This window comes from Hippoglossus stenolepis, chromosome 17 (assembly GCF_022539355.2).
Source record: "Hippoglossus stenolepis isolate QCI-W04-F060 chromosome 17, HSTE1.2, whole genome shotgun sequence".
Classification (NCBI taxonomy): domain Eukaryota; kingdom Metazoa; phylum Chordata; class Actinopteri; order Pleuronectiformes; family Pleuronectidae; genus Hippoglossus; species Hippoglossus stenolepis.
This window is the reverse complement of record NC_061499.1, coordinates 21,428,874-21,456,169: the sequence shown is the minus strand read 5'-3', so window position 1 is coordinate 21,456,169 and position 27,296 is coordinate 21,428,874. Positions and strand designations below refer to the sequence as shown.

General features: G+C 39.0%; 1 protein-coding gene across 1 annotated transcript; it reads right to left on the bottom strand.

The window, feature by feature from the left end:
* Nucleotides 1-1,584: 1,584 nt before the first annotated feature.
* col28a1a (collagen, type XXVIII, alpha 1a) lies at nucleotides 1,585-25,550 on the bottom strand. Its single transcript, XM_047344166.1, has 34 exons — nucleotides 25,415-25,550; nucleotides 23,295-23,860; nucleotides 22,144-22,164; nucleotides 21,900-21,959; nucleotides 20,746-20,799; nucleotides 20,604-20,648; nucleotides 19,307-19,333; nucleotides 18,955-18,999; nucleotides 18,824-18,868; nucleotides 15,456-15,509; nucleotides 15,281-15,349; nucleotides 15,088-15,156; nucleotides 14,549-14,617; nucleotides 14,373-14,441; nucleotides 14,197-14,265; nucleotides 14,045-14,113; nucleotides 13,107-13,175; nucleotides 12,945-13,016; nucleotides 12,095-12,163; nucleotides 11,752-11,823; nucleotides 10,938-11,006; nucleotides 10,428-10,496; nucleotides 10,146-10,214; nucleotides 9,990-10,058; nucleotides 9,561-9,629; nucleotides 9,366-9,434; nucleotides 9,042-9,110; nucleotides 8,753-8,833; nucleotides 7,950-7,985; nucleotides 7,817-7,853; nucleotides 6,289-6,843; nucleotides 4,589-4,737; nucleotides 3,440-3,701; nucleotides 1,585-2,585 (listed from the first exon to the last, which is right to left on the bottom strand). The coding sequence occupies exons 1-34, from the start codon at nucleotides 25,548-25,550 to the stop codon at nucleotides 2,413-2,415; spliced, it is 3,525 nt and encodes a 1,174-aa protein (XP_047200122.1). The 3' UTR covers nucleotides 1,585-2,412.
* Between the last annotated feature and the right edge of the window lie 1,746 nt (nucleotides 25,551-27,296).

The following is a 27,296-nucleotide window of genomic DNA, read 5'->3' as shown; positions in this document are numbered from 1 at the left end:
ACACGGTGTGCTACAAAGGTGCTCTTGGTGATTGTGTTTCATCACGTTAGGGAAAAGTCAGACAACAGGTTTAGTAAAACAGGTTTTGTTAACCTGATACCACAAAATAATGTGGACAACAAAGGAAAACACAGAGGCTGGGAAAATGAGCTGCTAAATCTTTGCTGTTTATCTCAGTGATTCATTTTAGGCTCCTTTACCATTGTATTTATTTTCAAAGGTCTGTCTAAATAATGTGATATTGACACAATTCAAATTTTCATAATACAAATGAAAACAGTATGACCAAAAGTCAGAATTATGACTATAAGTCATGCATGTACATGACATAGTTGTAATACTATTAAAGTTGTGGCCGACTATTTTATTCTGTTTGTCAGATTGTATGTTTTTTTTATGGATGTGAATGATCAAGAGCCAAAAGAAAATATATTTTAGGACAGAGAAATTATAAAACTGTAACAACTTTTCCCCTGTAAAACTATGACTTTGTTTGATATATTTAGAAAATAAGGTCTTGATATCTAACTTTTTCCCCCCATAAAATAACAACTTAAATCCCCTGATATTGTGACTCGTATCTTAAATTACAAATAACATTGTGACATACAACTTCACTCACACATATTCTTAAAATGTGATGATATTATCCAGTGGCCCTAATATTTCATTGTTTCATAGCTTGAGCCTAAACTTACATAACATGATAACCCAAATGGTGTAGTAGTTTGGTTTCAGTGTAGTACAAATGTAGTTGTACGCATCACGCTTCACCTCTTTCGTCACCTCTCCCGTTTCTGCGTGATGTGTACATTTATCGGAGTTGTTCACACATTTGGCAGCATGAGCTCTATAGAGGACTCTGTAGGAATGAGACTATGATTACTTGGGCTCCTGCTGTGATCTGCATAAACTGCAGAGGTTGAAAGTGTATTTAGGTAAACCAGTGTAATCTCATAACGTTTCCTAGGGTCTGAATCACAAAGCAAGTTTAGTAGGTTATCTTTAAGTAAGGTTTTGGAGAATCATCAAGCTGGCTTGTTTTAAACCGGGTTAGTTCTACATGGTAGACTGTGCTGCAGAGCAGGTTAACTGTCCAACTACTGACCAATCACATTACTGGGAGTCATTATTCTGATATGGACATGTGCACTTACTATATTAGGGTGGTGCATAATAAAGAGCAAAAAAGTTGTTCTTAATAAAGAACAGGAACTCTAACAGACTAATAAATGGTGATCATACAGTCGCTGAATATTGATTGTGTACGCTGTTAATTAGCTTAAAGTTGAATGTAAATTTTATTCAGTCATTGATTACTTCAGTTAAGTTTTAAGTATATCACTTATTGATGATCGTTTATTATTATAATCAAGATAAAACTATAAAAAAAATAATTGAACAATGATTTGTTTATAATCTGTTTACTTTCCATACTAGTCAAGACTACTTAACTAGTTGAAAATGACAACCATATATTTTTTTTAATTCCTAAAATTATTTATATCTTAAGTTTTGCTTTTAATATTGTGATATTCCTAATTCTCCATCGCTATTTGGTTCAAGTGGCATTATCATATTGTGTAACTTTCCTTGCATCATATTAAAGTAACTATGTTGTGTGATTGGCTTGTCATTAAGAACTATTCTTATCTAACTACCCTTATCCAGGATCCGACATAGTTTTTCAGCCGCCGTTCAAAAAGCTGTTTACAGACCATGTTTTCAGTTGTGCTGTGTGAATGTAAACATGACTCAAAGCATATCTTTAAGCTCCAAGCCCATTTGCTTGTGTAATCCAGTCACAAGTTCAGTGATTGTGTTTTGGGCTCTAAAAGCTTCCACAACATGGTTAAACCTACAACTCAGTACTGTGTAGACACACAGAGAGGGGGAGCTGCTGCCGCTGTTCTGTTCTCATGCTGCTCAGGCTTCTCCCTCTGTGAATTGAAGTTGCTTTGTGATACAGACCTCAGGGTAATCATGTGTTTGCCTGGAGGAGAACTAGACAACGGTGGTAAAAAAGTGAAAGTGATTATCCATAGAATTGTGTTTGGGATGCCATGTTGACTTTTTGATGGGCCTTGTCAGCTTGTATTGGGTTTTGTTTTCTTGTTTTACATCCTCAACAGATATAACAACTCCAAAATGAATAGACAGCTAATGTTGTGTGCAGAAGTTCAGAACTAAACAGGAGCAGCTGCACTGCCAATGTAGCCCGAGAGACAACAAGGTGATCCAGCTCAGCTCCATCACTCTTCTCCTTCAACAGGATGTGAGCACAGCAGCAGCAGCTGATGGCCTGAGCCCTGTTCAAACAGTGAAGCCTGCGTCATCAGTCCATTGTGTTCCTCGGTGACGCTGATGGAGCACATTAGCTTCGCACACACCTTTTCCTGCAAACACAGTGTGTTACGTGTATATGCAGGAATCCCTGCACTTGGCCTCAGTCTCAAAGTTGTTTGCATTCCCCTCACAGCCTCCGTACCAGAACTGGGCACAGGCGTTGGCCTCAGGGTCATAGTACCACTTGACTCTGTACTGCCGACAGGGACCTGGGTCCAGAGGCTGACTGCATCCTCCAACTGAAATGACAGGAAGGGCACAATGTATGAATGGTTTTGCTTGGATTGCCATTGTAACCTGTGCAGTTTATTAATTATGAAAATACATTGATACCAGTAAAAGTCTAATATTAAATTAAAATTACAGGTGTATTTTAATTGAAATGTCATTCAAATTCATTAAAAAGATTTCCGAAGAGTATTTTATCACAGCCAAAGTCATATTATCACAAAGACGGTTTGATCAATATAGGCTTAGGTTATATCTATAGTCCTATGAGATGTAAAGATATCTGGGAAAATATATTGTTAAACTTTGCATGACATCATTTTGGCGTCTTCATTGTGTCACTTCATTAAGATCATTTGATGGGGAATCACTTTCTGATCAAATTAGCTTTAGATTGTTTCTGTATTATTTGTGGAAATAGCTTGGAAAATTTGTTTTTGAACCATATTTTTGTTGACCTTGACCTTTGAACTTTAACTGATCCAAAATTGATTATCTGAATAAACCCAAGTACTAATCCCACTAGGTTTGTTGTAAATGTGTTGTTTAGTTTGTGCACACACACACACACACACACACACACACCCTCATGTAGAAGGTCACTCGGAGAGCACGCACACACACAGACACATTACATGTTTGATGTATAACCAAAACAAACAATTTTCCATAATTGTTTGTCATGTGGGATAGCTGTCACTCAGCTCTATATAAATACTGACCAATTATGTGGCATGTTGCTACAGAAATGCAATACACTTAGAAGGAAGTTCAAGATGATCAAATATTGATGATCAAACAAGTATCAAAGGTATGTCCGTGGAACTGTCCCTGATATGTATCCGTTTGTGGTGTGTTCATTTACCTGGAACTGATGAGTCTGTCAGGTGTGGAGGAGAAGGGCTGGTTGGAGCCTGTGTGCTCAAGGCATCATGCAGCCATTGAGTCTGTGACTGAGGGCCCTCTATGGAGGTCACCCCAGCGCCAGCAGGAGAGCCAAACGTGAGGTCTGGAAGCCTGTTCCAGGGCTCCACCAACAGTTCGTTATCAAGCAGGTTCTCATCAGGCCACTCTGACTCAGGGGACTGCAGAGTCGGGGCTGTCACTGCTTCCACTGTGTGTTCCCGCTGAGAAGAAGAGGATGAGCTCAGATCAGACACAGTTAATCTTTATATTCTTAAAGTAATAAGTGGCATGACATTTTGTAACAACCATGGTACCCGGAGGATGGTTTGCAGACCCCTTCTTTTATTTCTGGAGTTAACATCCAGCCTAATTACTCTCCTTTATAAAAATAAGTGCTTTTTAATTTTACCTCTAAAAAAATTGCTAAGGTCCGTACTACTGGCATGTCATGATGACAATGTTAAAATGGTGTTTAGCATTACGATGTTCACCATGTTTTTTAGTGTTAGCATGTTAGCATTAGCTTATTAGCACTGAACACAAAGTACAGCTGGGGATGTAGGTTTGCAAGTGCTTAGTAATAAAAAGAAATATATGATAAATACTAATAATAATGAATCATGGTAGAGTTATCACATTTCACCCTGAGTGGAAAATCTGATTACTGAAAACATTGTGGCAGCCCTTTCAATCACTGCAGAGACATTTCACTCCAAACTAGAAATGTTAACCTCATGGCGGCACGAGAGAAAAAGTCATTAGGTTTAATGCTTTGAGGACCATGGGTGTCTTTAGTCTCAACAGTTGTGTAACAGTTTTAGTTTTTGAATACTATAATAATAATAATAAATCAGAAGATGATGGTTACAGCTATCGCAAGTTCTCAAGATACTCGTAAGTTCTCTTGAGACGAGATCAGCGAGTTGTCGCCGGTTGCAGCTGGACCAACATCTTCAGTGGAAGTCTTGCTGGTCATAGTGAGTCCCTGTGAAGCTGAGTCTGGTAAATGTGAGTTCATGTTTCCTGAAAGTGAGTCTGTGTTTTGCAACCAGCTCAAGACTTAGGTTAACAATTTTTTCCAGTATCTATGTGTCCAAAGCAACATTACTTGTATGTTTTCTTCCTCTGAGAACTCTTTGAAATGGGTAGCATCTGGAATGTCAGCGTCGATTTCCACGGCTGGAAAAATAGAGTTCGGTAGAAAGGCCATTGTGTCATCCTGCTCACAAACCCGACTTAGAATAACGCTTTCCAGAGCTGTGTAGAAACAAACAAAGATACAACAGCAGTATAAGAATACTGTTTGAATTTGTACTCACATAAGATGACAGGGACAAGAATTATTGGTGACTACATAAATAATATACCAACAAACCTCCACCTAAGCCAAGGCTGAACAGTCCCCTTGTGAAACCACATTTAAACTCACAAGATCTCGAATTTAATTTAGATCTGCACAGAATTTGCGCACACACATAAACATCGGTTTTCTAAACATGTTGAATATCTTTCATTAATGTCCATGAATTATTCTCTGAGAAATTAAGTAAAAACACCATATCTCAAAATGTTAAACAAAGTGGAAAGAAAACCTGACCTATACCTTCCACCAAGTTTCGTAGTCATACTTCTAGTCCAATCCTGCTACGTGACAACATAACCTCCTTGGCAGAGGCAACTTACGAAACATAAAAACACAAAAATCACGTGTTTTACTTGTTTCAAAAGTTTTCAGTAACAACATCTAATGTGATCAGCATCATAACATGTGGGTGTTTATGTCAAACTAGTGTGAAATATCAATGTCATCTGCAGGCAGGATTCAGCATAAACTAATTTCACTGTGCAAGCATTCGGTTCTCTACTGTTACTTTGCTCACACACACACACACACACACACACACACACACACACACACACACACACACACACACACACACACAAGCAAACATTCCCTGTCTACCTCACCTTCATTACTAGGGGTATTACAGTGTTATATTAGCATATAGGCTGAATATAATATTTCTACTTTCATTCATATTTTTAATCTCTATATTTTCCTCTTGCGCTGCTACTTTCGCTGCTGTGTCATTTTTGAATTTCCTCTACGGAGGATAAATAAAGGTACATCTTATCTTATCTATCTTATCTTATATACAGGTGAGCCACTTCTCTCCCCGCCAGTGTTTCAGGAGGTAGAGCGAGTTGTCCAATAACCAGAAGGTCAGTGGTTCAATCCCTGACTCCTCAACTCTGCATTCAGGAGTTTCCTTGAGCAAGACATTGAACCTTAAATTGCCCTTCAAGGCTGTTCCAAAAGAATGTGAATGATGTGTGACAGAAAAAGCGCAACATGTAGAATATATATGAATGTGTGAATGTGCTTTGAGTGGTCGTTAAGACTAGAAAAGCACAGGAACATATAGATTATTAGTCTCTACCTCAGTGGGGGACACATTAGCCATTAATGGTTAATTTTGAGGCACAAAAGGTGTCGAGTTTGAATCCCAGAATGCAGACTTATTTCTGGTGGAGTTGCTTATCTGATCTCCCACAATTTGTCTTATTGAGAAGATTTAGCACTTCATACTTACTTCAAGCACTCATATACTGTAGCTTTCGTGTTGTCCCCTAGCTGTGAGTAAATGCTTTAAATTGAGTCTGTTTTTTGTTTTTTTTACAAAAAAACAACAAAAACACACACCTAAAATATCATTCTGCATAGAAACATGAACCTGTCAGCCATCTCACATGGAAGAGATGATATTAATTAAGAAGTTGTGTCTTGATACTGAATTGTTTACTTACTGTGAAGACTCTTGAAGTCATCTATAAAGTAGACATGATTTGCATCAGGATCAGAGGCAATAACATTCATCTCAGCCTGGAAATCTTCATACAGAGGGTCAGTCTTGTTCATGACTCCCACAACAAACATCTCAATTCCCTCATAGTGGGCCTCTGCGGCTGTTTCCTCAAACTGCATGATGTCACGGGGGTCAGCCAACCCGTCAGTTATAACCACAGCCACTTTCCTCACACCAGGTCGCGAAGCCCGGAATAGCTGGATGGCTCGGTGGATGGCGCTGCCGGTAAAGGTGCCCTCGCCCAGGTAGGGCATCCTCCTGACAGCAGCCTTGATGTCTTCTTTACTGGTCTGCCGCTGCAGACTAGCCACCACCATTTCCACGTGGCTGTAGAGCACCACGCCTATGTGGCTAGCCTCAGTGCTCACCGACATCCGGTCAATAAGACCATTCATAAAGTCCTTCACCAACTCAAAGTTTTCTGGTCCCACGCTCTCCGAGCTGTCGATCACAAACACCAGCTCCAGAGGGCTCTCTCTGCACTTCAGACCACAGCCTAGGCAACAAACAGAACAAACACATTAAAAAGCCTTGCAATATGCATCACTCTATCTCTATACACTTTATAATAGTACCTATTGGATATAGATAGGGGAGAACAGGGTAAGATGAGCCACTTTTTACATTTGACTGCAAAACAGAAGTGTATGTGTTTCAAACAATAGTAACTATATACAGTATACCTCATGTTGTTTTGTACCCATGGAAATTAAAACAAGTTATCTAATTATTATGGTTTCAGAACAATGAACCAAGGTAGGGGTAACATTTTCATAGTGATGGGGTAAATTGAACCCTCTATGGGTAAATAATGGGTAAATAGTGCCACCATTAAAAACTGATCTAAAAATGATACAAAATCCATGCCATCAATTTAACAAAGACAAAAAAACTTATACTTAAAGTAAAACCATATATTTGTTTACTGATGTTCAGCATGTTACTTTAACTTTTTAGGGAAATAATAAACTCTGATCTTTGTGTGTTAGCTACAGAAATAATTTATGTGTACAATTTGTGAATGTAACAGTGACAACGAAAGAGTTTGTGTATGTGTATGTATGCATGTCTATGTATGTGTGTACATGATTAATTCACTTTGCATGACAAAAATCTTTTTGTTCTGGTTTGCTTACCACTCTCTCCATGTGTCAAAGTTGGAATGAGTAATGTCGAGTACACTTTCTTAATTGTGGTCACATGATTCCTTTTTTTTATGGTTACACAGATACAGGGGGTGGTCTTGTCCATTGGCTCCACTTACCCTGTTCTCCCCTACACTGCAACACATATTGCCAATAACCCATATTCAAAAGTCTTTTTTATTTGTGTTTATATTTATTTATATCATAACAGGATTCTAATCATAGAATATATATATATATATATATATATAAACTAAGCAAAACAAAAGCTTACTAATGATTAAGAAGTAAACTGCTGCAAACTTGATAAAATGTGTGATTTACCACAGATTTCTCTTATTATTCTGATGACCTCTTCTCTCTGTGTAGTTAAAAAAAAGGAGATGAAAAAATTGGCATTACATTTTAATGTTAAAATATAGAACTCAGAGTCATTTGTGTCAGTCGCTGTACTCACTGTCAGTCCTGGTCCCCCCTTTTCTCCAGGTCTCCCCTGTAATTAGACTCAGATTAGGAAGTATAGTGATGGCAATGTTTTTGGATCATCTCCACGGTGATCTGATGGATGGATACTCCAGATTGATTGAGATTGACTAAATTATGTCCAGAGGGTTTATACAGATCCTGGGCCTGTGTTAGCATCCTATGAGCTAGCAGCGCTGGCCTAGACTTTCAACACACATACTTGTAAAGTGTCTCAGAATTGAGAACGAACGGCACTAAAAGTGAATTCTAAATTCTATAAAAAGATTCTTACACTTACTCTCCCAGAGTGTCATGTCATGTCACTGTTTAATAATATATCATGTGCATGTGTGTGGTGCAATTTCAATTATTAAAAATAAAAACATTCAAAAAGAAACCTTGTTTTTGTGAATGTTTTATATGTACGAGTCATTACTTAGTAGCTGCGTTATCTAGCTGGGCAACATTAAAAAAGAGTTTTAGAACGCATAGTCTTATATTTACCAAAAGGCTATGTGCATCAGGCTGTAATTAAATCATAAAATTATTATCCTAAATCTATGCAACATGATTTGATCAGCTACGTGGTTCAGATTGAATCATATTGTCCTACACTAACTGTGTTACTCTGGCATTACATGTAATGTGCAATATTACACACAATTTAATTGTTCTCTATTAAATACATCAGACTTTTCTGCTCCTCCACTGTTAACTATACAACTTTACTTGTTAATTGTTTCTCTTGTTTTTGTTTCATTTGGAATATTTAGAAGATGGGACATGCTGTGTTACCTTTCGTCCAGCAGATCCGGGTTCTCCATAGTTTCCCTTGTCTCCTTTCTTTCCCCGGTATCCAGAAATGCCTCTATCACCCTGTGTGTGTGTGTGTGTGTGTGTGTGTGTGTGTGTGTGTGTGTGTGTGTGTGTGTGTGTGTGTGTGTGTGTGTGTGTGTGCGTGTGTGTGTGTGTGTGTGTTTGAGAGAGAATTCTTTATTACAACAAATGTTGAACACTGATAATCTAAGCCAATATGTTACAGGCCATATACCATTAGCACATGTACTGGCTGTATTGTTTGTACCTTTTCCCCTAGGAGGCCGTCCCCTGGTGCCCCGCGGGGGCCCACTGGCCCTTGAAACCCAGGCTCTCCCTAAGAATAAACAATGACAAATTGGTCATCATCAGAATATGAACATATACTAAAATCCTGTCCATAGAGTGAAATGACAAAGACTGATTGATTGATCAGGCAAACTTGCAAGACAAATGGATCAGCACGGTCAACTCCGCTGTAGTGAGGTGCCACTCATCAAAAACTCAGCATCATACAGCTGGAATAAATTTGGGATTGTCTTGACTGACACTATAGCCTACTAGTGCTGTCAAGTGTTTTCTCTCGCCAAACCTTTGGACCCTGGATGCCCTCTCCTGGAAGCCCATGGACGCCTGATGGACCAGGCTGCCCTGTAGAACCCTGGAAATCCAATGCATTACAGTAATTGTCAAGATGTGAGGTTAATAACATTATCATATGCAAAGGAATTGGTTTACAAAAAGAGAAACTATTCATCTTCCTCATACTGCATGTACACTCACTGACCTTCGGTCCATAAAGTCCAGTTCCTGGAGGACCTGATGGGCCTGTGACCCCAGGTAAGCCTCTGTCACCCTGACACACAAAATAAATAGAGCAAACTCAGACTATAATTTCTACTAGTTATCCATCTCTTGCAACCCAACCCATCTTTTATATCAATTATCTTGCTTTTGCCAAGTCAACATCCCTTTTTCTAGCAGCTGACATGACCTACACATCTCATGATTTTTGCTTTGTTGGGTGTGGAAGCTGATGTCCAAACCTATTCTGCAACTTTAGGGTTACATTAGGATATGGCCATTTCATTCAAATATTTCACAATTGTTGAATGTAGATCGGCACAACACTTATCATCAGTAAATATGCCTTTGAGATTTTGGGGGCACTCCTCTCTACACTTCATGAATTCAAGAATTTTGACTTTTGCCTCACCTTAGATCCAGGAAGTCCTCTCCCATCGACTCCTGTCTCTCCTTGCACTCCCGGTAAACCAGGCAGTCCCTGATGAGGACAAGATGTTCATTCAGAATCCTTTTTATTTTAAGCATTGAAGACAAATAAAATTAAATTGTCCCATTTTCCTCTTACCTGTGGTCCTGGGACTCCATCTCCCTTCATCCCTGGTGGCCCCACAGGCCCAGGATTTCCTTTATTACCCTAACATGAAGACAGCAGCAGTATTGTCAGACACGAGCACAACCACCTGAAGGTGTGTATAGTGCAAATTTACTTTAAGGTAACTGTCCGGAAAAAAATCCATGCACGATGGTATTAAAGTGAAAATCCTTCTTTTATATAAGATTTCATAGTGTATTGATGCATGATACAGCATATTGATAAAGTATAGTAAGTACATTGTTTTTGTGTTACCTTTGGGCCAATAATTCCCATTCCAGGTTCTCCCACAGGTCCAGTTGGTCCCACAGGCCCAGGATCTCCCTGTTATTTAGGAGAAGAAATAACAACAACACCAATTATTCCTGATAAAGGAAACTGAGCAAAAACTAATGCTCAAAATATTAGCAATAACAAGTTATTAATTTATTAACCACATTGAAAAAAAATCTTTAAATGTTTCATGCTACAGATCAGGACACAAGTATTTTACATAAATTGTTATGGCCGTATTGATTTAAAAATCAAATAATGCAGTGAGTCTACCAGACTCGCAACATTGTCTGAGTAACAAAATCTTGAACCTCACACAAGGGTTAAAAGATGTCTCTATAACACACATGAAAGTGAAGCTGAGCAGTCCTACGGTTTACTCTGATCCCTGGGTGCATAGAAAATGTGTGTGTGTGTGTGTGTGTGTGTGTGTGTGTGTGTGTGTGTGTGTGTGTGTGCACATGTACGAGCTCCTGTAATGGGTGTTGTCACCTTTGGTCCTGGAATGCCACGACCAGCAGGTCCAGGTTGGCCTGTCATTCCTGGGCTCCCAGGTTCCCCCTGAACAACAGCATCAGTAAAATGTAAAAACGTCAATCTGATGCGTCGTCTATTTTGTTCCACTTGATTCTGAACTTCAGAAGTATTATGGGAGCATGCTTTATTACATTGTGGATTTCCAACCACCAAGACCCTTCTACATACGACCTGATCTAACGCCTAGCTCTGTGTTACAGTGCCAGCTACTGTATCTGAAGCTAGTCTCAGCTGATTACAGTGGATTTACCCCAGCAAATACATTCAGGGACTGATCTACTAAGATCCCAAATAAAGAGTGCTAAATTGCGGGTGCATTAAAACAGATTGCACATTTGGATTGTGGGTGTTTTGCGGGTGATCTACTAAAAATAGAGATGCCTCTGACCAGGCAGCTGGTAAGCGTTGTATCTGGTGTGAAAATGGCCATGGATTATTTTTGCTTCTGTCAATCCAGCCATCTGTGCGTAACGCTTTGCCGATTAGCACCTACCTTTCAAACGTATTAAATATAGACGCAGTCACAACCACCGCAATTATTTTCAGGCTTTATAAATCACAATGTGTGTGCTAAATTCAAGTGTTTAAATCTACTCCTCAAAATATTCTGCACCCAATCCTCTGTGCGCACCGCTAGTAGATCAGCTTGCATGTTTTTTTGCGGGTGAAATCAAGTTTGCACACGTTTTTACATGCGCAAACCTCTAGTAGATCAGGCCCATAGAGTATGAACCTAACAGTGCTTAAGAGTAACATGTATTTAACAGACCTTAGCACCGGCAGGGCCACTAGGGCCTGGGCCCCCTGAAAGTCCCCTCTGTCCACGGTCACCTCTATCTCCCTGCGGAGGAACACACACACACAGTCACTTACTCACAGTGACTCTGAAAATACAACTAAGCGTAATAAATGACTTGTCAGTGAAACCAATGTCAGGTATGTAAATATGTACCTAAACATCGAACTGTTTTCTTATGTGCAAGACTGTGAAAGCTGCGGCTCATACAAAGCAACATCTGTTAATATTGCACATACACCAATCAGGATATCCTCTAGGATGCTGCGACGACATTCATTGGGCAGAAGCTGCGATGTGGGTCATTAAATATTACCTTTTCTCCAGAGATACCTTTCCCAGGTGCTCCTTCTGATCCTCGCAGACCTACCAAGCCCATCTCTCCCTAGATTAGACAACACAGCATCACAGCATTAAACAAAGACGTTTCGGGGTGAATCACAAGCTCTTTATTAAATATAGAAGTCCACTGATGGGGCATAATGCAAACAGGGAATGGAGTGGAAAGTGTTACGTAGCAGAATAACTGATCATATCTAATACATTAGTCTGCACTGCACTGACATACTCTTTCAATCACACTCACACACTCAACATGGGAAGCATGTTGCACCTTCTTATACTTTTTTCATCCAAATGGTTATTAGAATTTCTGAACACACACAAGTAATTTTGTCTTCAGTTTCAGTTTTTATATATTTAGCATTTTAGTTCTGCCTCTTAGACGTATCACATGAACTTTTTAGGGATGCGCATATTAAAGGTTCACTGTGTAGGATATAGTGACATCTAGTGGTGAAGTTGCATTTTGCAGCTGAATACCCCTCCCCTCACGCTCCCCTTCCAAACATGACAGAGAACCTGCTGTCATCTTCAGTTGTCATAAAAACTCAAAAGGTGTTTAGTTTGTCCAGTCTGGCCTAATATATAAAGTATTCAAATATAAAGTGCCCATTCTAGGGTAAAGAAAACAACAATTCATACAATTTAGTTGAGTGAAAACATCACTAGGATTATTTTGTATTAAATACCTGCAAATAGATCATTTTCACTGAAACCTTACACACTGGACCTTTAACTGTCTTCAGTGTCTTCAGTGTCTGAACTGCAAATTGAACCTTGTAATTTTGCAAAATGTGATCTTTGACCTCAAGTCACTTTCTCACCTTAGCCCCAGCAGCTCCATCCTCACCAGGAATACCAGGTATCCCGGCAGTCCCATTAGGTCCTGGCTTCCCCTGGAAAACCACACATACATAAACTCAAAACATTTAGTGTGTTCCATTTAATCTCACTTTGAACATTCAAGATGAGTTTGCTCATCTAACCTTTGGTCCTGGTTCACCATCACCCCTCTTTCCCTGAGGTCCAGGTTCTCCTGGGAAACCCTGGTCACCCTGGAAAACAACACAAAGCACTGACTGAACTTCATCACACAGAAAGATGCAAAGGGTTGCTTTTTGGTCAAGAAAGTGGCAGGTTAATCGTAAAATTTACAGGGAAAATTGCCTATTGTATTTAGAAAGAAAAATGAAGGCAAATTGTAAAACTATTACCAAATTATATTTGGTACACATCCACCATCATTTGCAGACAGACTGCTTTTTTCAACCTGAGCCTACTGTATCGTAGCTCGGTTAGTTGAGTACAGTGATGAAGTAGAGTAGTAGTAGTGAAGGTCCTGTTGGCTGAGGGTGGAGTTGCTCTTGAGCTGAAATCTTCTCGACATTACTGCATATTAAGGTTCTCTTATGAGAATGATACAAATTTTTACTGACAACATAACAAGGAGAGATCCTGGGACCCCCCCCCAAATTTACTATTTTTATTTTATGTATAAATATAAATATAATAATAATATAAATATCAACTTTTGAATCCTCTGAGTATCTTTAGTATTACTTCTTTTACTTTCAGTACACAAAGGAACTGAGTATTTCTTCCACCAATGGAATACATGCTTTAATTTAGTACTGAATCAGTGAACCCACTCTGTTACACAGAATAATCCATGCCAACATTAGCTAGCCTTAGCCACCGTTATCTGTTGGTCATATCAGATGATGTGAGGTTGTGGCAAGAAAAGTGGATTAATCTGTGTCTTTATTTCTTTTGCATTCAACTTTTCATTTGTAAGTAGAAATCTTTTACTTTACTCTTGTCTTTAGCATACTGCATTATGCTGTGTATGTACTGTATATTACACATGAAAGTCTATTATGGATTAAAAGCTTGTTTAACATTTCACTGCTTCTCATTGACTAACCTTTGGTCCAACTATACCAATTCCAGGAGGTCCCCTGGGTCCAGAAGGCCCTGTGAGCCCTTGGTCCCCCTAAAGCCACAGAAAAAAATCTGAGTTGAATAAAAACAGGACAAATAATAACTACAAATTCCTGTCATTTTCATTGGCCTTGCCTTGTCCCCTTGTGTGCCTGACCCTGGAAACCCCACCAAACCTGAAAGTCCAGGGGATCCTGGGTTTCCCTGAGGGTTAGACAAATGAGAAGTTAGACAGGTCATCCTTTACAGCTACACAGGATTGCAGTATACATGTGTCTGTGATCCCAACCTCATTAAACTCTGAACCATACCTTATCACCTTTGTACCCAAATCCTGGAGGTCCACGACTGCCCTTAGGACCCTCATACCCCCTGTCACCCTGTAAACACAGATGAGGAAGGCCTTGAAGGATCTGACGAGTCAACAACAGGTCTCCAGAGAAGTCTACAGTTTATTAGTGTATTTTATGCATGTCTTAGAACTTACATTGGAGCCTGGGAGACCCTCACCAGGGAATCCTGGAGATCCTTGCATCCCCGGTGGACCTGCTGGACCCTATAATCACATCAGCACGTAAATACTGAATTAACAGATATTACATTAGCTGTCAGTCTACTGAGTGTATAGTAGACTAACATTGTTAAAAATCCAAGGTGAATCGTTGTGATACGTTAGAGCAACAGTATTGTTAACTGCACACACTATTCCATTTTTCTGTTCCGCATTTAATCTGATAAGAAAATATAATCTTACACTTTGTGGTTTTAAGCCACATAGAGTAGTTTTCATATTTTCACATGAGGATTCTTCAATATATACACTGGGCTAATAAAAGAGTGATAAGTAAGTTTTCTTTGTCTGCATTCCAACACACTGGTTTGAAACAAAACAACAAATATGTTGGCAAAGCAGATTTTACTTCAGATTTATCTAACAGATAGCAATACTATTTTCCATAGATAATGTTTCTTTGGTTGTGATTAAAGTATATCAGCAATATGAACAGTCCCTGTAGTTTCACTCACTGTCATCCCTGGTTCACCTACACCCATTGGTCCGGGTGCACCTGGTCTTCCCTGGTTCCCCTTGTCACCCTGAAAAATAAAGTGTACAGATTAGAGTTAAAGTGAGGATTATACTGGACAGGCATTGGCTTTCCTGTGCATAAGTAAGAAGAAAACGTTCCTTATTTGATCAAATATCTAACATAAAATGTACCTTGGGACCAGGGAACCCAATGCCATTATCTCCTGGAGGTCCAGGTGCACCCCTTGGTCCTCGTTCACCCTATAAAGGAATGGGGAAACAAACTTGAGGAACATGCCCATAGCTTCAACCTGTGAATGCAGTGAATCACTTCATGCATTCTAAACATGGTGGCCAGCCTTCTTACTTTAGAGCCAAACGGCCCCTCTGGACCCTGGTCTCCATGTCCCCCCATGGCTCCCTGGCGGTTGCAAGAGACAAAAGAAATAATAAATGGTTTTGATTCAATAAATACCATAACAGGCTTTGACCTTCTATGTAAAGTGCCTTGAGATAATGTATATTATGATTTGGCGCTATAGAAAAAAAATTGAATTGAATTGAACATAAAATATTCAAAGATTTTAAAATGTGTATAAGTACATGATAATGTTGGAACAAAGATTAAGACATTAAACATAATTGGCAAACATTGTCTTTATTACAGAGTAAAGAAAAAAGGTGATATTGTTGCTTTTCCCTTTTCTTCAGGGAAGGTCAGTTCCTCATTCTTGTTGCTCTCTGGGAAGTGACCGTTTTCTCTATCACACTATGACCAACTAGCTGTTACCCGAAGGATCCTTCAGTGGCTTCCCACCGACTGACAGCAGAGAGGGAATGAACCCTGGTGCCTGAGGTGGGTTCTGAGAGTTTCTTCTACCAATGGTCGTACTCTGAGGATTTACTGGTTGTGGTTAGGCCGAGGCCTTCGTGGGAGGTGCTTATGGTTTGTCAAATGTGCAGCTAGTAGGCAAGTGACATTTTGAGGAGCCACTGTTGCTAAACTGATGCAGAAGTGGACACTTGGTGGATGGAAGCCTGAGCTTATTTAATGGAAATGACATATACTCTGCAATGCTGACATGAATCAGAGAATGCTGAAGTGTTATAATAGCGCTGCTCTTCCCTAACATTACACTCACAATGTGACAGACAAAAGCAGAACTAGAGATGGTATCTTCCCTACTCCAAACATGGTTGGTCCTTGATAAAACCTGGTCCCTACATTACCCATGATGCAACTTAAACACCATAGGTTTAGTCAGAGATTCATATGCATTATACAGGTGGCAGCTTCACGCAGCTCCCTCTGGAGACACTAGCAAAAGGTTTACAAACCAGAGAGACAATATTTACATTCAGTTCAAACTAGAAAGTGTTGAAAGTGGGGCTGAGCATGTTTTTATTTCAATGTTAAATCATTCACGAGATACTTCTTTGACATGTAGGTCACTGAGGTGAACACTGCCCTCTGCTGGAGTCTCAGAGGAGTTTATATGAACATCTAATTCACATGAAGATTTCACATAAAAATTGTAGTTTCAGATGTAAAAAATCCATAGAAATGCAACATTGTATTATGATAGAGAAGCAGATATGCTTAATTTCACTGTATTATTATTTTGTCCAAAATATCAAGGCTTTTATCAATGAGATGGCCAATTTTTTACCAGACAATGTGAATATTGTCATAATCATGATAATAATAATAATCCTAATAATAATAATAATCCTAATAATAATAATAATAATATAATATAACTATTTGTATAGCACTTTTCAATACAAGTAACTTTACAACAAAGAATATGAAACTCACAAACAATCAGTGTAAAAATAATAATAATAATAATAAAGACTCAGATAATAAAAGTCATAGACATCATACTATTAAAGCTTTTTGTTTTATAAAGATGTGTCTTAAGAAGAGAGATAAAACAGGTATCCGATTCTGCTAGTCTAATCTCTTCTGGCAGATTGTTCCAAAGGGGCCCTCACAGCAAAGGCTGTGTCCATGATGACATGTACTTTGATTTTTACCAATTTTCCAACATTGCTGATATTTCAAATCAGTCTGAGCTGACAAATGCCTGACTCAAGAAAACCCTAGGAAGTAGACAGTTCTACCCTGGTCGGTACAAGAGACTAAACTGGGCTCCTAGAAAGATTTTCGAAATCTGTAGAGAATACAGAAAATATGATTTAATGAAATGGGCCAAAACATGCAAAAACACCTGCTGGTCCTTTGAATTGAGATAATCTGAATTATAATTGACTTCTTCAAGCAGTTTAAAGATGTAGTGGATAGTGATACTTCGATGGTGTATGAATACATCTTTGACAGAGTTGGTACATTTCATGGGAACTGGAGAGCAATCAAATGGATGAAAAAACTGATGGGACAGTGACGATGGCTGCTGTTGTTCTACCGATGCTGCAGGGGGCAACAAGCATTTAAGGAGAGAGGGAATGGATAACATGTGCCCAAATCCTAATCCACTGGAACAACGTCTGCTCAAAGAACACAACCATTGCATTCCCCGCTATAGAAAGGCAACATTAGGAAGGGGATAAAACCTAATCCGCAGCTCACATTCCACAAGTGCAGAGCAGGAGATGGATTCGGAGTGTGTGGTTTTCACAGCAGCACTGATTGTTTCAGTGGGGATATGAAGGCGGGCACACAGGAATCTTATAATTCGACCACACACCCATTTAGATATGAACATTCATACACTTAATTATCTTACATTTTTACTTTAAAACATGGTTACTACATAGGTGTGCTGCACCATGGTAATATCTGGCTTTATACCAACACTGAAAGTTGTTGCCAACGGCCACACACACCTACTCCAAAAAGAAAAAACCCTAAAAGTCTGACTATGTCAGCCTACTGCTTTCAATGAATATTAACTACACACTTTCTGATGATAATTTCTCCAAGGATTAGTTCGATGTTTTGGTAAATGTGTTAATTCACTGATTAGAAGACTGTCAATGTCATGTCTGAGTGTTCAGTACAGAGCTAGAGTCAGGATGATGGAATCCTAGCGTCGCATAAAGAGACTGGAGGCAGGGTGGCACAGCTTTATAAAAGACCTAGGAACACCTCCATTGCTTACTAATTAACACAGACATCTTCAGAAATGCAACTACACTTGTTGATGGTTTGAAGGGACGTTACTTGCTGGAACAATTTTTCGATGATCACAGTTTATCCCTCTCAACATGTAAATGTTAGTTCAGCCAAGACTGTTGTCTCTTCCACTCAAAGGGCTTTACAGTACAGTTTTGTCATTCACTTATTCACACACACATTCATACAGTGCATCTATGTGCAGCACCTTCTCACGCATCACTTTACTGCCAGCACAGCCGTCAGGGGCAATTTGGGGTTCAGTATCTTGCAAAAGGACACTTCAGCACGAGGAATAGAATGGATGAGCCAGGGGTTGAACCATCAACCTTCTGGTTAGTGGAAAACCTGCTCTACCTCCTGAGCCACAGTCACCCACGATAAAGAATTATATGAATCTCAGTCATATACTCTGTGGACTGTATGTTAATGAGATCATCAGAATTGAAGTAATGTAATTCACAGTGTAATCAGTTCAGATATCTGCTTGATTAGTTGTGTGGAACTACCATTAACCATCGCTCTGTGTAAAATAGAACATCAAAATGAGGCCCAGCCATTCAATATGCACTAAATGTGCAGAACATGAAAAGTACCTGTTCTCCTCTGGGGCCTCTAGGGCCAGGAGGTCCATCTGCAGCCTGAGAAAAAATACACCATCACTACATTTAGTATCAGAACAGTCACCCAGACAATTAATTAAACATGGATAAATAAAGGAACTTACTTGATCTCCCTTTGTACCAGGGGCACCACATTCCCCTTGTTCTCCCTGAAAAATATGACCAGTAAGGTTACAGGTAAGTGAAGCTTAAAGCAACGTCTTAGCAATGTGGACACGGAACCAAATCAAGCTGCAGCTCGCTCTGTGCGCTGAACTGAAACTAGTACAGCTGCCACTGTGCATGTTCATGTCATTCCATATTTCCAAATCATACATAAAATCACAAAACAATTAATAGAAAAAGAAGTGATAAGAAATCACTTGTTTTTGTTAAGGAATTGTACTGTAAAATCTTTGTAGTGATGAGATTATTTCATGTTGTAATTATCATTAAAACTGTAACACCAATCCATACCTTTTCCCCTCTGCTGCCAGGTTGACCCTATTCAAATGGAAAGATTCAATTAAATTTTCCAAAAGTTTACATCAGACAGTTGAAACCCTTTTTAATGTCTTCTAATGCAAGTCTTTGTATAGAATCATCCAGACCCCGGAATACACCCATTCAGTTCATGGTCATTTTGGAGGCTGCGCTTGGTGGTGCTGTTGAATTGCACTGAGTTATATAAACCATATTTATGTCATGTATACCCACATATTCATATACATTCATATTAGTAAGGAACGGCTACATAACAGAAACGTACATCTCAGTTGGATCTGAAAAAATCCTTCATGGTCTTGGATGTAAGTTTATACCTTTGCCTCATCTAGTATTCAATGATCATTAAAATGCAAATTGCACCCCTGTTACTACCTCCACTCACTCCTGACCTGCTCAACAACACACAAAAACACACAATGCTTGATTTCTGTTTTGTTACTGTACTTCAAACTATGGCAAGTGGTAATATAGGAGTAATTCAGGCAGCCATGATGGAACCATAAAAACACCAGATATACCTTGGTCCCGATCAGCTTGTAAAATACTGATAATTAGCTACACCATTTATTAATATGGAAATATTGCAAATATGAATTTATGAATGCTTTTATGGCAATCTAGAGTGCAAGTTCTCTCTTAACATTAAAGCGATTCGTCAAAGAAAAACAAAGAGAAAACATTTCCCTGAAAAATAATGGTTAGTCATTTGATATGCATTTATTCAGCCCTGTTTAATCTATCCAAGCACAGGGGGCAAATGCATTTAGTTTGTGTCCAAATCCACTCCAGTCGCTACCTGGGGCACATGGTTCAAAAGGGTCTCACTTATATTCTTAAAGGGAAAGTTCACCCAAAAATGAAACTTTACTCATCATCTACTCACCACTCTGCCGATGGAGGGGTGGGTGGAGTGTGTGAGTCTACAAAACACTTTAGGAGTCTCGAAAGTAAACTTTGTAGCAGCTGAATGCGATACAACTGAACTGGTGACCGAGACTTCAGACGTAATAAAACAACAGGAAAATCACAACATGCCTCCATACTGCTCCTGTGGTGTCATCCAAGTGTCTGCATTCCCCGACATTAAAATTCAACTTGAAACGAGGTCATTTACAATTTTCATTTTCGGGTGAACTATCCCTTTAAAAGGTTCACTATAATCAGTTTGGAGCTCCCATTATACTTTATCAAAAGAGAATGTAGCTAAACTGATATGACAGCTTGAAAACCCTGTAACCCCAGCAGAAAAAAAACATTTGATGCTCACCCCAAGGCCCTCAATTCCTGGACGTCCATTAATTCCAGCTTCCCCCTGCAGTGACCGAGCCCAGACAAAACAATACGTCAAACAACACTTCGTGGATTCTTTCTATTACCAGCACTGGATTATGGAGACAATAGACACTTACACGAGATCCCTTTGAGGCAGGCACTCCATCTGAGCCCTGCTCCCCTGGTTTCCCCTAGATGAAAGTACAGGGAAAGATTGTGCAGGATGAGAATATTTGGGCCCCTTTTCAGTTTGGCGCCTGTGTGTGTATAGGCAAAGGTGAGGTAGGGTGTGCTCAGTGCGACCTGTCTGTAACCCCCGTCCAACATAAACCAGCCACCTCGGGTTCTCAGATCATCGCAGCCTGTGTGTTTGCTCAAGCTTAATCTTCCATCCTTGACCTTTGCTTTTTTTCCAAGGGCCTCTCTTCAGCAGCGCTAACAGTGAAAACAGCCCTTCAGCTGGCTCTCTCGACACCTGCTACACTTGCATTGTGGGAAACATTTCCTGCTCTTCCACATCTTTTCCCTTTAGTGCTTTGGATGCAGGCCAGACACACCTGCTGGCAGTGGCTGCCGGCCCAGGTCCTGAGGTCAGGAGAATGCCTGTCTGTGCAGGGATAACAGGCCACCATGTAAGACTTACAGGGCTTTGTGTGTGGCTGAGGAAGTGATCGGGTACAGATAGTTTCACTTTTTTACATAATGTGCATTAATATCACGGCAGACTCCAAAGTCTGCACGTTATTGGTCCAAATCAACACTTTAACACACACTTTAATGAGAAAGGCCCGTTGCAGACCTGGTATTAACATCTATGAATTGGATCTGAATATTATAATTTAATGGGAATGCTATTCATGAACCACCAAAAGGACAAACATTAAACTTTTTTCAGTAGTGTTACTGTCCAAACATCAACCATATTATCTGTAACTCCTTCCTATCCCACACATTCCCATTGCATGATGCCATGAAAAATCCCATCCTCTAGGGGGAAGTAGAGGGCCTGAAGACATCAGTCTTGTTAGCAAAGAAGATGATTAGCAAACACGATCAGGTTTATGCACCATTCACTGTAAAGTGATGTTGTTCCATGCATATCATTTCATAAAAATGTGAGAAACACAATACAAGACATGCAATAATACACGTGCATTACATGACTAGTGAGCAACTTTAAATCATCATAAGAATGTAGTGTGAGACGTCACCAGAGGTCTGACACTCTATTCTTATAAAACAGTGTAGTGTATATAAACAGTATAGAATTATTCAACACTATATGACTCACTGGAGATCCAGGGTGACCCCTTTCCCCCCTTTCACAGAGGCAGGTCTTTGGATGTGGGCACTGAAATAAAAATATAACAAAAAAACTGAAGCAAAGTCAACAGTGTGCATTATTCCACATAAAGATAAAACAAACTAAACCAAAAAAACAGACATGATGAATTAGCACTAACATCTAGGCCCTAGAATCAAGTAAATAAATAATCACAGGGAGGGTATTTTTGAATGAAAGTCATATTACTTACCCCAGTTTTCACAACTGTGCTCTAAAAGAAACAAAGGAAAACAGAATTAATTAGCAGTTACAACTTTTGAGTTCTGACTCTGACATGGATGCAAAGCACAAACTATTGTAGTAGTGAACTTTAATATTTTGCTATTTATTTTACCCTTTGGAGTTTACACAAATACAGTTTAATGTTAGGCTCTTTCACAGCATTTTGTCATTGCAGAAAATCACAGGTCTTACAAATAACATTAACAGTGGCTCTATTGCTTTGAGATGTCCCAGTAAGACATGAAAGTGTGACAGTGAGCCAGCATTAATAACACCAGGACCCTATATGAGGAGTCTGAAACTTTATGATATTGAATAAAGGGTCTCCTCCAGGAGCCTATTAGCTTCGCACATAAAGACTGAGGACATGGGGAATCAGCCTAGTCCACCAACAAGCAACTAAACTCATTATCTTTACTCATTATAATTAAATTAGAGTTTAACTGATACAAAAACTGACACGCATGATGTTTATGGACAAAGCCAAGAGTCTGTCCAATAATCACTTGAAACATCACAGTGCGTCATTTTTACACCTCCATTTTTTTAGGTTTCAACAAATAAGATACAGCTGCTTCAGCAAGTATTCAGACCCCACCACATTCTGCACACATTATTGTGCTTTAGATTCATTTTAAAGGGATACAACTGCTGTTTAGTTTGATAAAGCTACACTGAACACACTTATACTGACAAAGTAGAAACATGTTTTTTAAACTGAATTGATTGGACATATTCCAAAAAGGCTGTATATATATATATATATATATATATATATATATATATATATTATAGGACAAGATGGTGAATATCCCTTGTACTTTTAAAGGTCTTCTGCACAATTTAAGTTACCAAATACCATTAGATGTTAGCAGGTGTTAATATGTTTTTTTGGGTAACTTTTCCTCACTCTTGTTGAGGGTTAAGGGCAGAGGATGTCACACCTTGTTAAGCCCTATGTGACAAATTGTGATTCGTGAATATGGGCTATAAAAATACAATTTGATTGATTGATTGATATTATTCAGGTTTTGCGAAAGTGTCCTTTTCACACAGGATTTGTTTGTTCACATTATTGTCAGTGTGTCACATGAGGAGACACATAAACACACGACTGACCAGTTCCCTGAAGAGTCTGTCATCCAGCTGGTTGTCGGTGAGGCTGAGAACATGTTGCTGTGGGGGAGCACTGGCAATGGAGCGGAGCTTTGTAACCATGGGCCCATCATTGGTCAGGCCCGACATCCTGATGACGAACACCCTGATGCTGTGCTGTTTGGCCTCAGCAGCAGCTGCCACTGCGCTGGGGCTGCGAGGATGGTCCGTGCCATCCGTCATCAACAGCGCCACCCTCAGGCTGCTGGGTGAGGTCTCGCGGCTGAAAACCTGGGTGGCGTTGGTGATGCCATACGCGGAGTAGGTGCCATGGCCGATGAAGGTCATGGCGGCCACCCGACTCTGGAACACATCCACATCCTGCCAGTCTCTGAAGTTGTGCTCCACTGAAACAGTGCTGCTGTACTGCAGAGCAGCCAGCCGCAGCCGCAGCCGCCAGCCGTCAGAGTGGAGCTGCACAAGCTTGGTGCTGAAACGCAGGATGAACTCCTTCTGTCGCTCGAACAGCAGAGCTCTGGCTTTCTCTGAACTGTCCACAATGAACATAATCTCCACTGGGCAGATCAGGCCTGGACAGCAAATAAAACACAGCAGAAAACGTTAGGCTACATTGTTCCAGAATCCAGATGGCCAGCTATTAAATTCCGTATGAATTATAAAGGCAAATATACCATTGGGTTCATTTTGAATTGGAATATTACGGTTCTGTTGGCATCGGCACATATTGTATGTAAGAGTCACTAAGCAACCTGCATTTGTGTGTTACTAAATATGAATGTCAGTTTGACATGTCACTTGTGCTCTTAAGTTATTCAAGTCTATAGTTTTATTTTTACACAAGTATATTTTGTATTGTGTATTTGCTAGTATTTAATTATATTCTACTTAAGGTGCTAACTTACAGCTTATTGTTTACGACAGTTGAAGTTGCAGTTTAGTGCACATGTGTAGTTATATATTATTGACCGCATGGATATCATATAGTTTGTGAAGTCTGTGGAGCAGTGGTTCGAAGCAGTTTTGACCGTGACACACATGGAAGGTGCATCCTGCAACGGGCAGTGTGACGATGGACATGTAACGGATATTTGGACTGTATGTATCACCAAGTCGGTTCTGGACCGAGCTAAGGTGTGTTTATAACCCGTTTGCTGGAACCGTGCATATTATCCCTTTCAAGTGTTCGCTGCCTCCAGTTTAAATGTGTTTACATTGGGTTTTCACAACAAGGCCAGAATTATTTCTGTTGGACGTGAGTCAAACTGAATGATCACTCTGCAGGCCAACATTAAGTTGCCTATTGGAACGTGGAACAAGGTAAAACGGTCACTACATTGTATATTTAAGATAAGTAACATCTCACTTGAAATGTTTGTTATCTAATTAAAAAAATATATCTATATGTGTCATCATCAGATTTTAGTATTGTTACATATGAAAATTGGCAAAATTACATATGAAAATTGGCTCTACAGTTCAGCATTGGAGATTTTGTATATTATGTTTTATGCAGATAACAGTATTTAATATGCAACTGGCTATAATTTTATATATTTGCAATCACACATGCTTTTCTTGAATGGGAAAATGCACAATGTATTTGTGTGAAGTGTGTCGGTATGTGTATTAAATATATATATATATATTTTTTTACTGTCTTGAAAAAGGAGATCCAGATCTCAATGTATAAACCTATTTAAGCAAAGGTTTAAAAAAACAGAAGAGTTCTTACTACTTTAAGTTGTATCTTAATAAAGTAAAATTATTATGAAAGTGTAAATATTTGCCTCAGTTTATGAAACAATATGTGTTCCAACCTCACACAGTTTATTACATAGTGTTGCACTATATACTTTTTTAAAGACCTTTGAATTTCAACATTTCTATGGGACTGAACTAATGGGACTGGGACTACAATAACTGCTAAATCATTTAACAGACACTTAATACTTACCACAAGCCATAAGGTTTATTATATATATATATATATATATATATATTATAATATTATTAAGTTGAGATGATCAGACTTCCTTAGTGATTAACCTATTCAATCAATTCAATTCAGTTCTATTCATGAACACTACATCTTTGAATTTAGAACAATGATGTATTCCACTTACTTTTGGCCTCGTGAATGATGATCTGGTTGCCGTCTCTCTGTCCTTTCCTCCTTTTACTTTGACATAAGGTTGAGTGTGAGAGGGTCAAAATGACAATGAAAAGCTTCAGCCCTAACTGTAACCACGGCATGGTCATTCTTCAGTCCAGCGGCTCACACTGTCAGAAGGAGGATAACAGGAGAATCAGTAGTAAATTATGCTTCTGTGAGACTTAATAACGAATAACATCTGTCTTTTCACATCTGCCACACAGCAGCACTTCAATCCACACTCAGTCAGGAGAGGCAGAGGCTGCAGTGATTTCACGTCGGCACAAGAGGGTGACGACTGCAGCAACAGCTCAGAGAAGCAGCACTTCAATTCCTACAGCATCTTGAGACACACCATACTGAACAGTCTGTGGGTCACACATCTCTGTTATAGCTGAGGTCACACTTTCACAATCACAGCTTCTGCATCATCTGTACCGCTACGGTTACATCGTCTGTCACCTGCTAGTGCTGGTTTTATAATGGCTTCTGATATACCTATAGATGTAAATACAAAGAATACTGTAGTTCCATAAATGTGACTACCCGTGTTATAGCTTAAATGATCTCCCAATGCTGCATCATATGATACTATTACAGCTATCATACATTATGACTGGACAATATGATAACATGACCTATAACATACACCTCTACCTTTGCTTTTTAGAATTTTAATCTTTAGATCACTTTTGCATGTGTTTAATATTTTACTTTATTTAACAAACACTCCTGTCTAGTTGTTTTATTTATTAGCAACTTTTCAATATATTTTCAAGAAGAAAACAAATATTCTTTATCATAATACACTGAATGTGATAATTGTATCCATAACTAAGTACCACTGTTACTACTTCAATTACTAGTGCTACTACAAATAATAACATAATAATGTACAAAGAAAATACATTGACTCTATATCAACTGGTGATAATTACTTTTCTTAATAGATGTGACTGATCTCTGGAAGTGGACCTAATGGAGAAAACCCAGTGGGCTTATTTTGAAGCCTCTACCTAAATAAAGACAGTACAAAGTTGACATGCAGAAAATGATATGATGATTACCCAGAAGAGTCAACAAGTTGACGATATATATATATATATTGGATATATAGCAATACTGTTTAGAATAATAATCATCATCATTATAATAATAACAAACAGCAACATTATTTTCAATATAAAAGCAAAAGATCAATCATTAGTTAAAAACAAATCATATCTACATACATAAGGAAGAAACAGCCACAGAGCAGCAGTCACTAACAGTTTGACAAGTAATAATACCTCATGTAAAGCAGTCACGTACCTGTGTGTCAATAGAATAAGAGCTCCAGGTTAATGCATCAGTGAGATGAATCGCTGCAGTGGTCAGTTCCTGCTGCTTCCACTGTCTCACCAGAAACTCTAATGATATCAGACCACCGGAGAAAAGAGCACCACATTACAACAAATACAGATACCTGTTAGCCCCTTCACAATAAAAGCTTACCTCAGAGGGGAAACCATTTTTGTGTTTTATTTCCCGGTTAGAGTTTACATTCATTGTTCAAGTGATCGCTTTGTCATTCAATCAAGAGCACACTTTTAAGTTCCATCTGTATTTTTGCATTGCTCATTTTCATCAATTACAAAATTCTGGCTTTTATTTTGAAAAGAAATCGGTTGATCCAGTAATCTGGCGCATCTACGGCCATTTCTCACTGTTTCTGATAAAGTGACAATACGACCAATAGTCCACCAGACACACATTTACTACATTTCAACTACAATATACATTTTTATAAACATTCAAATCAATACAGATAAAATCAAAAAAGTCAAGAATGATCAAAAAACAATAATTTGTTT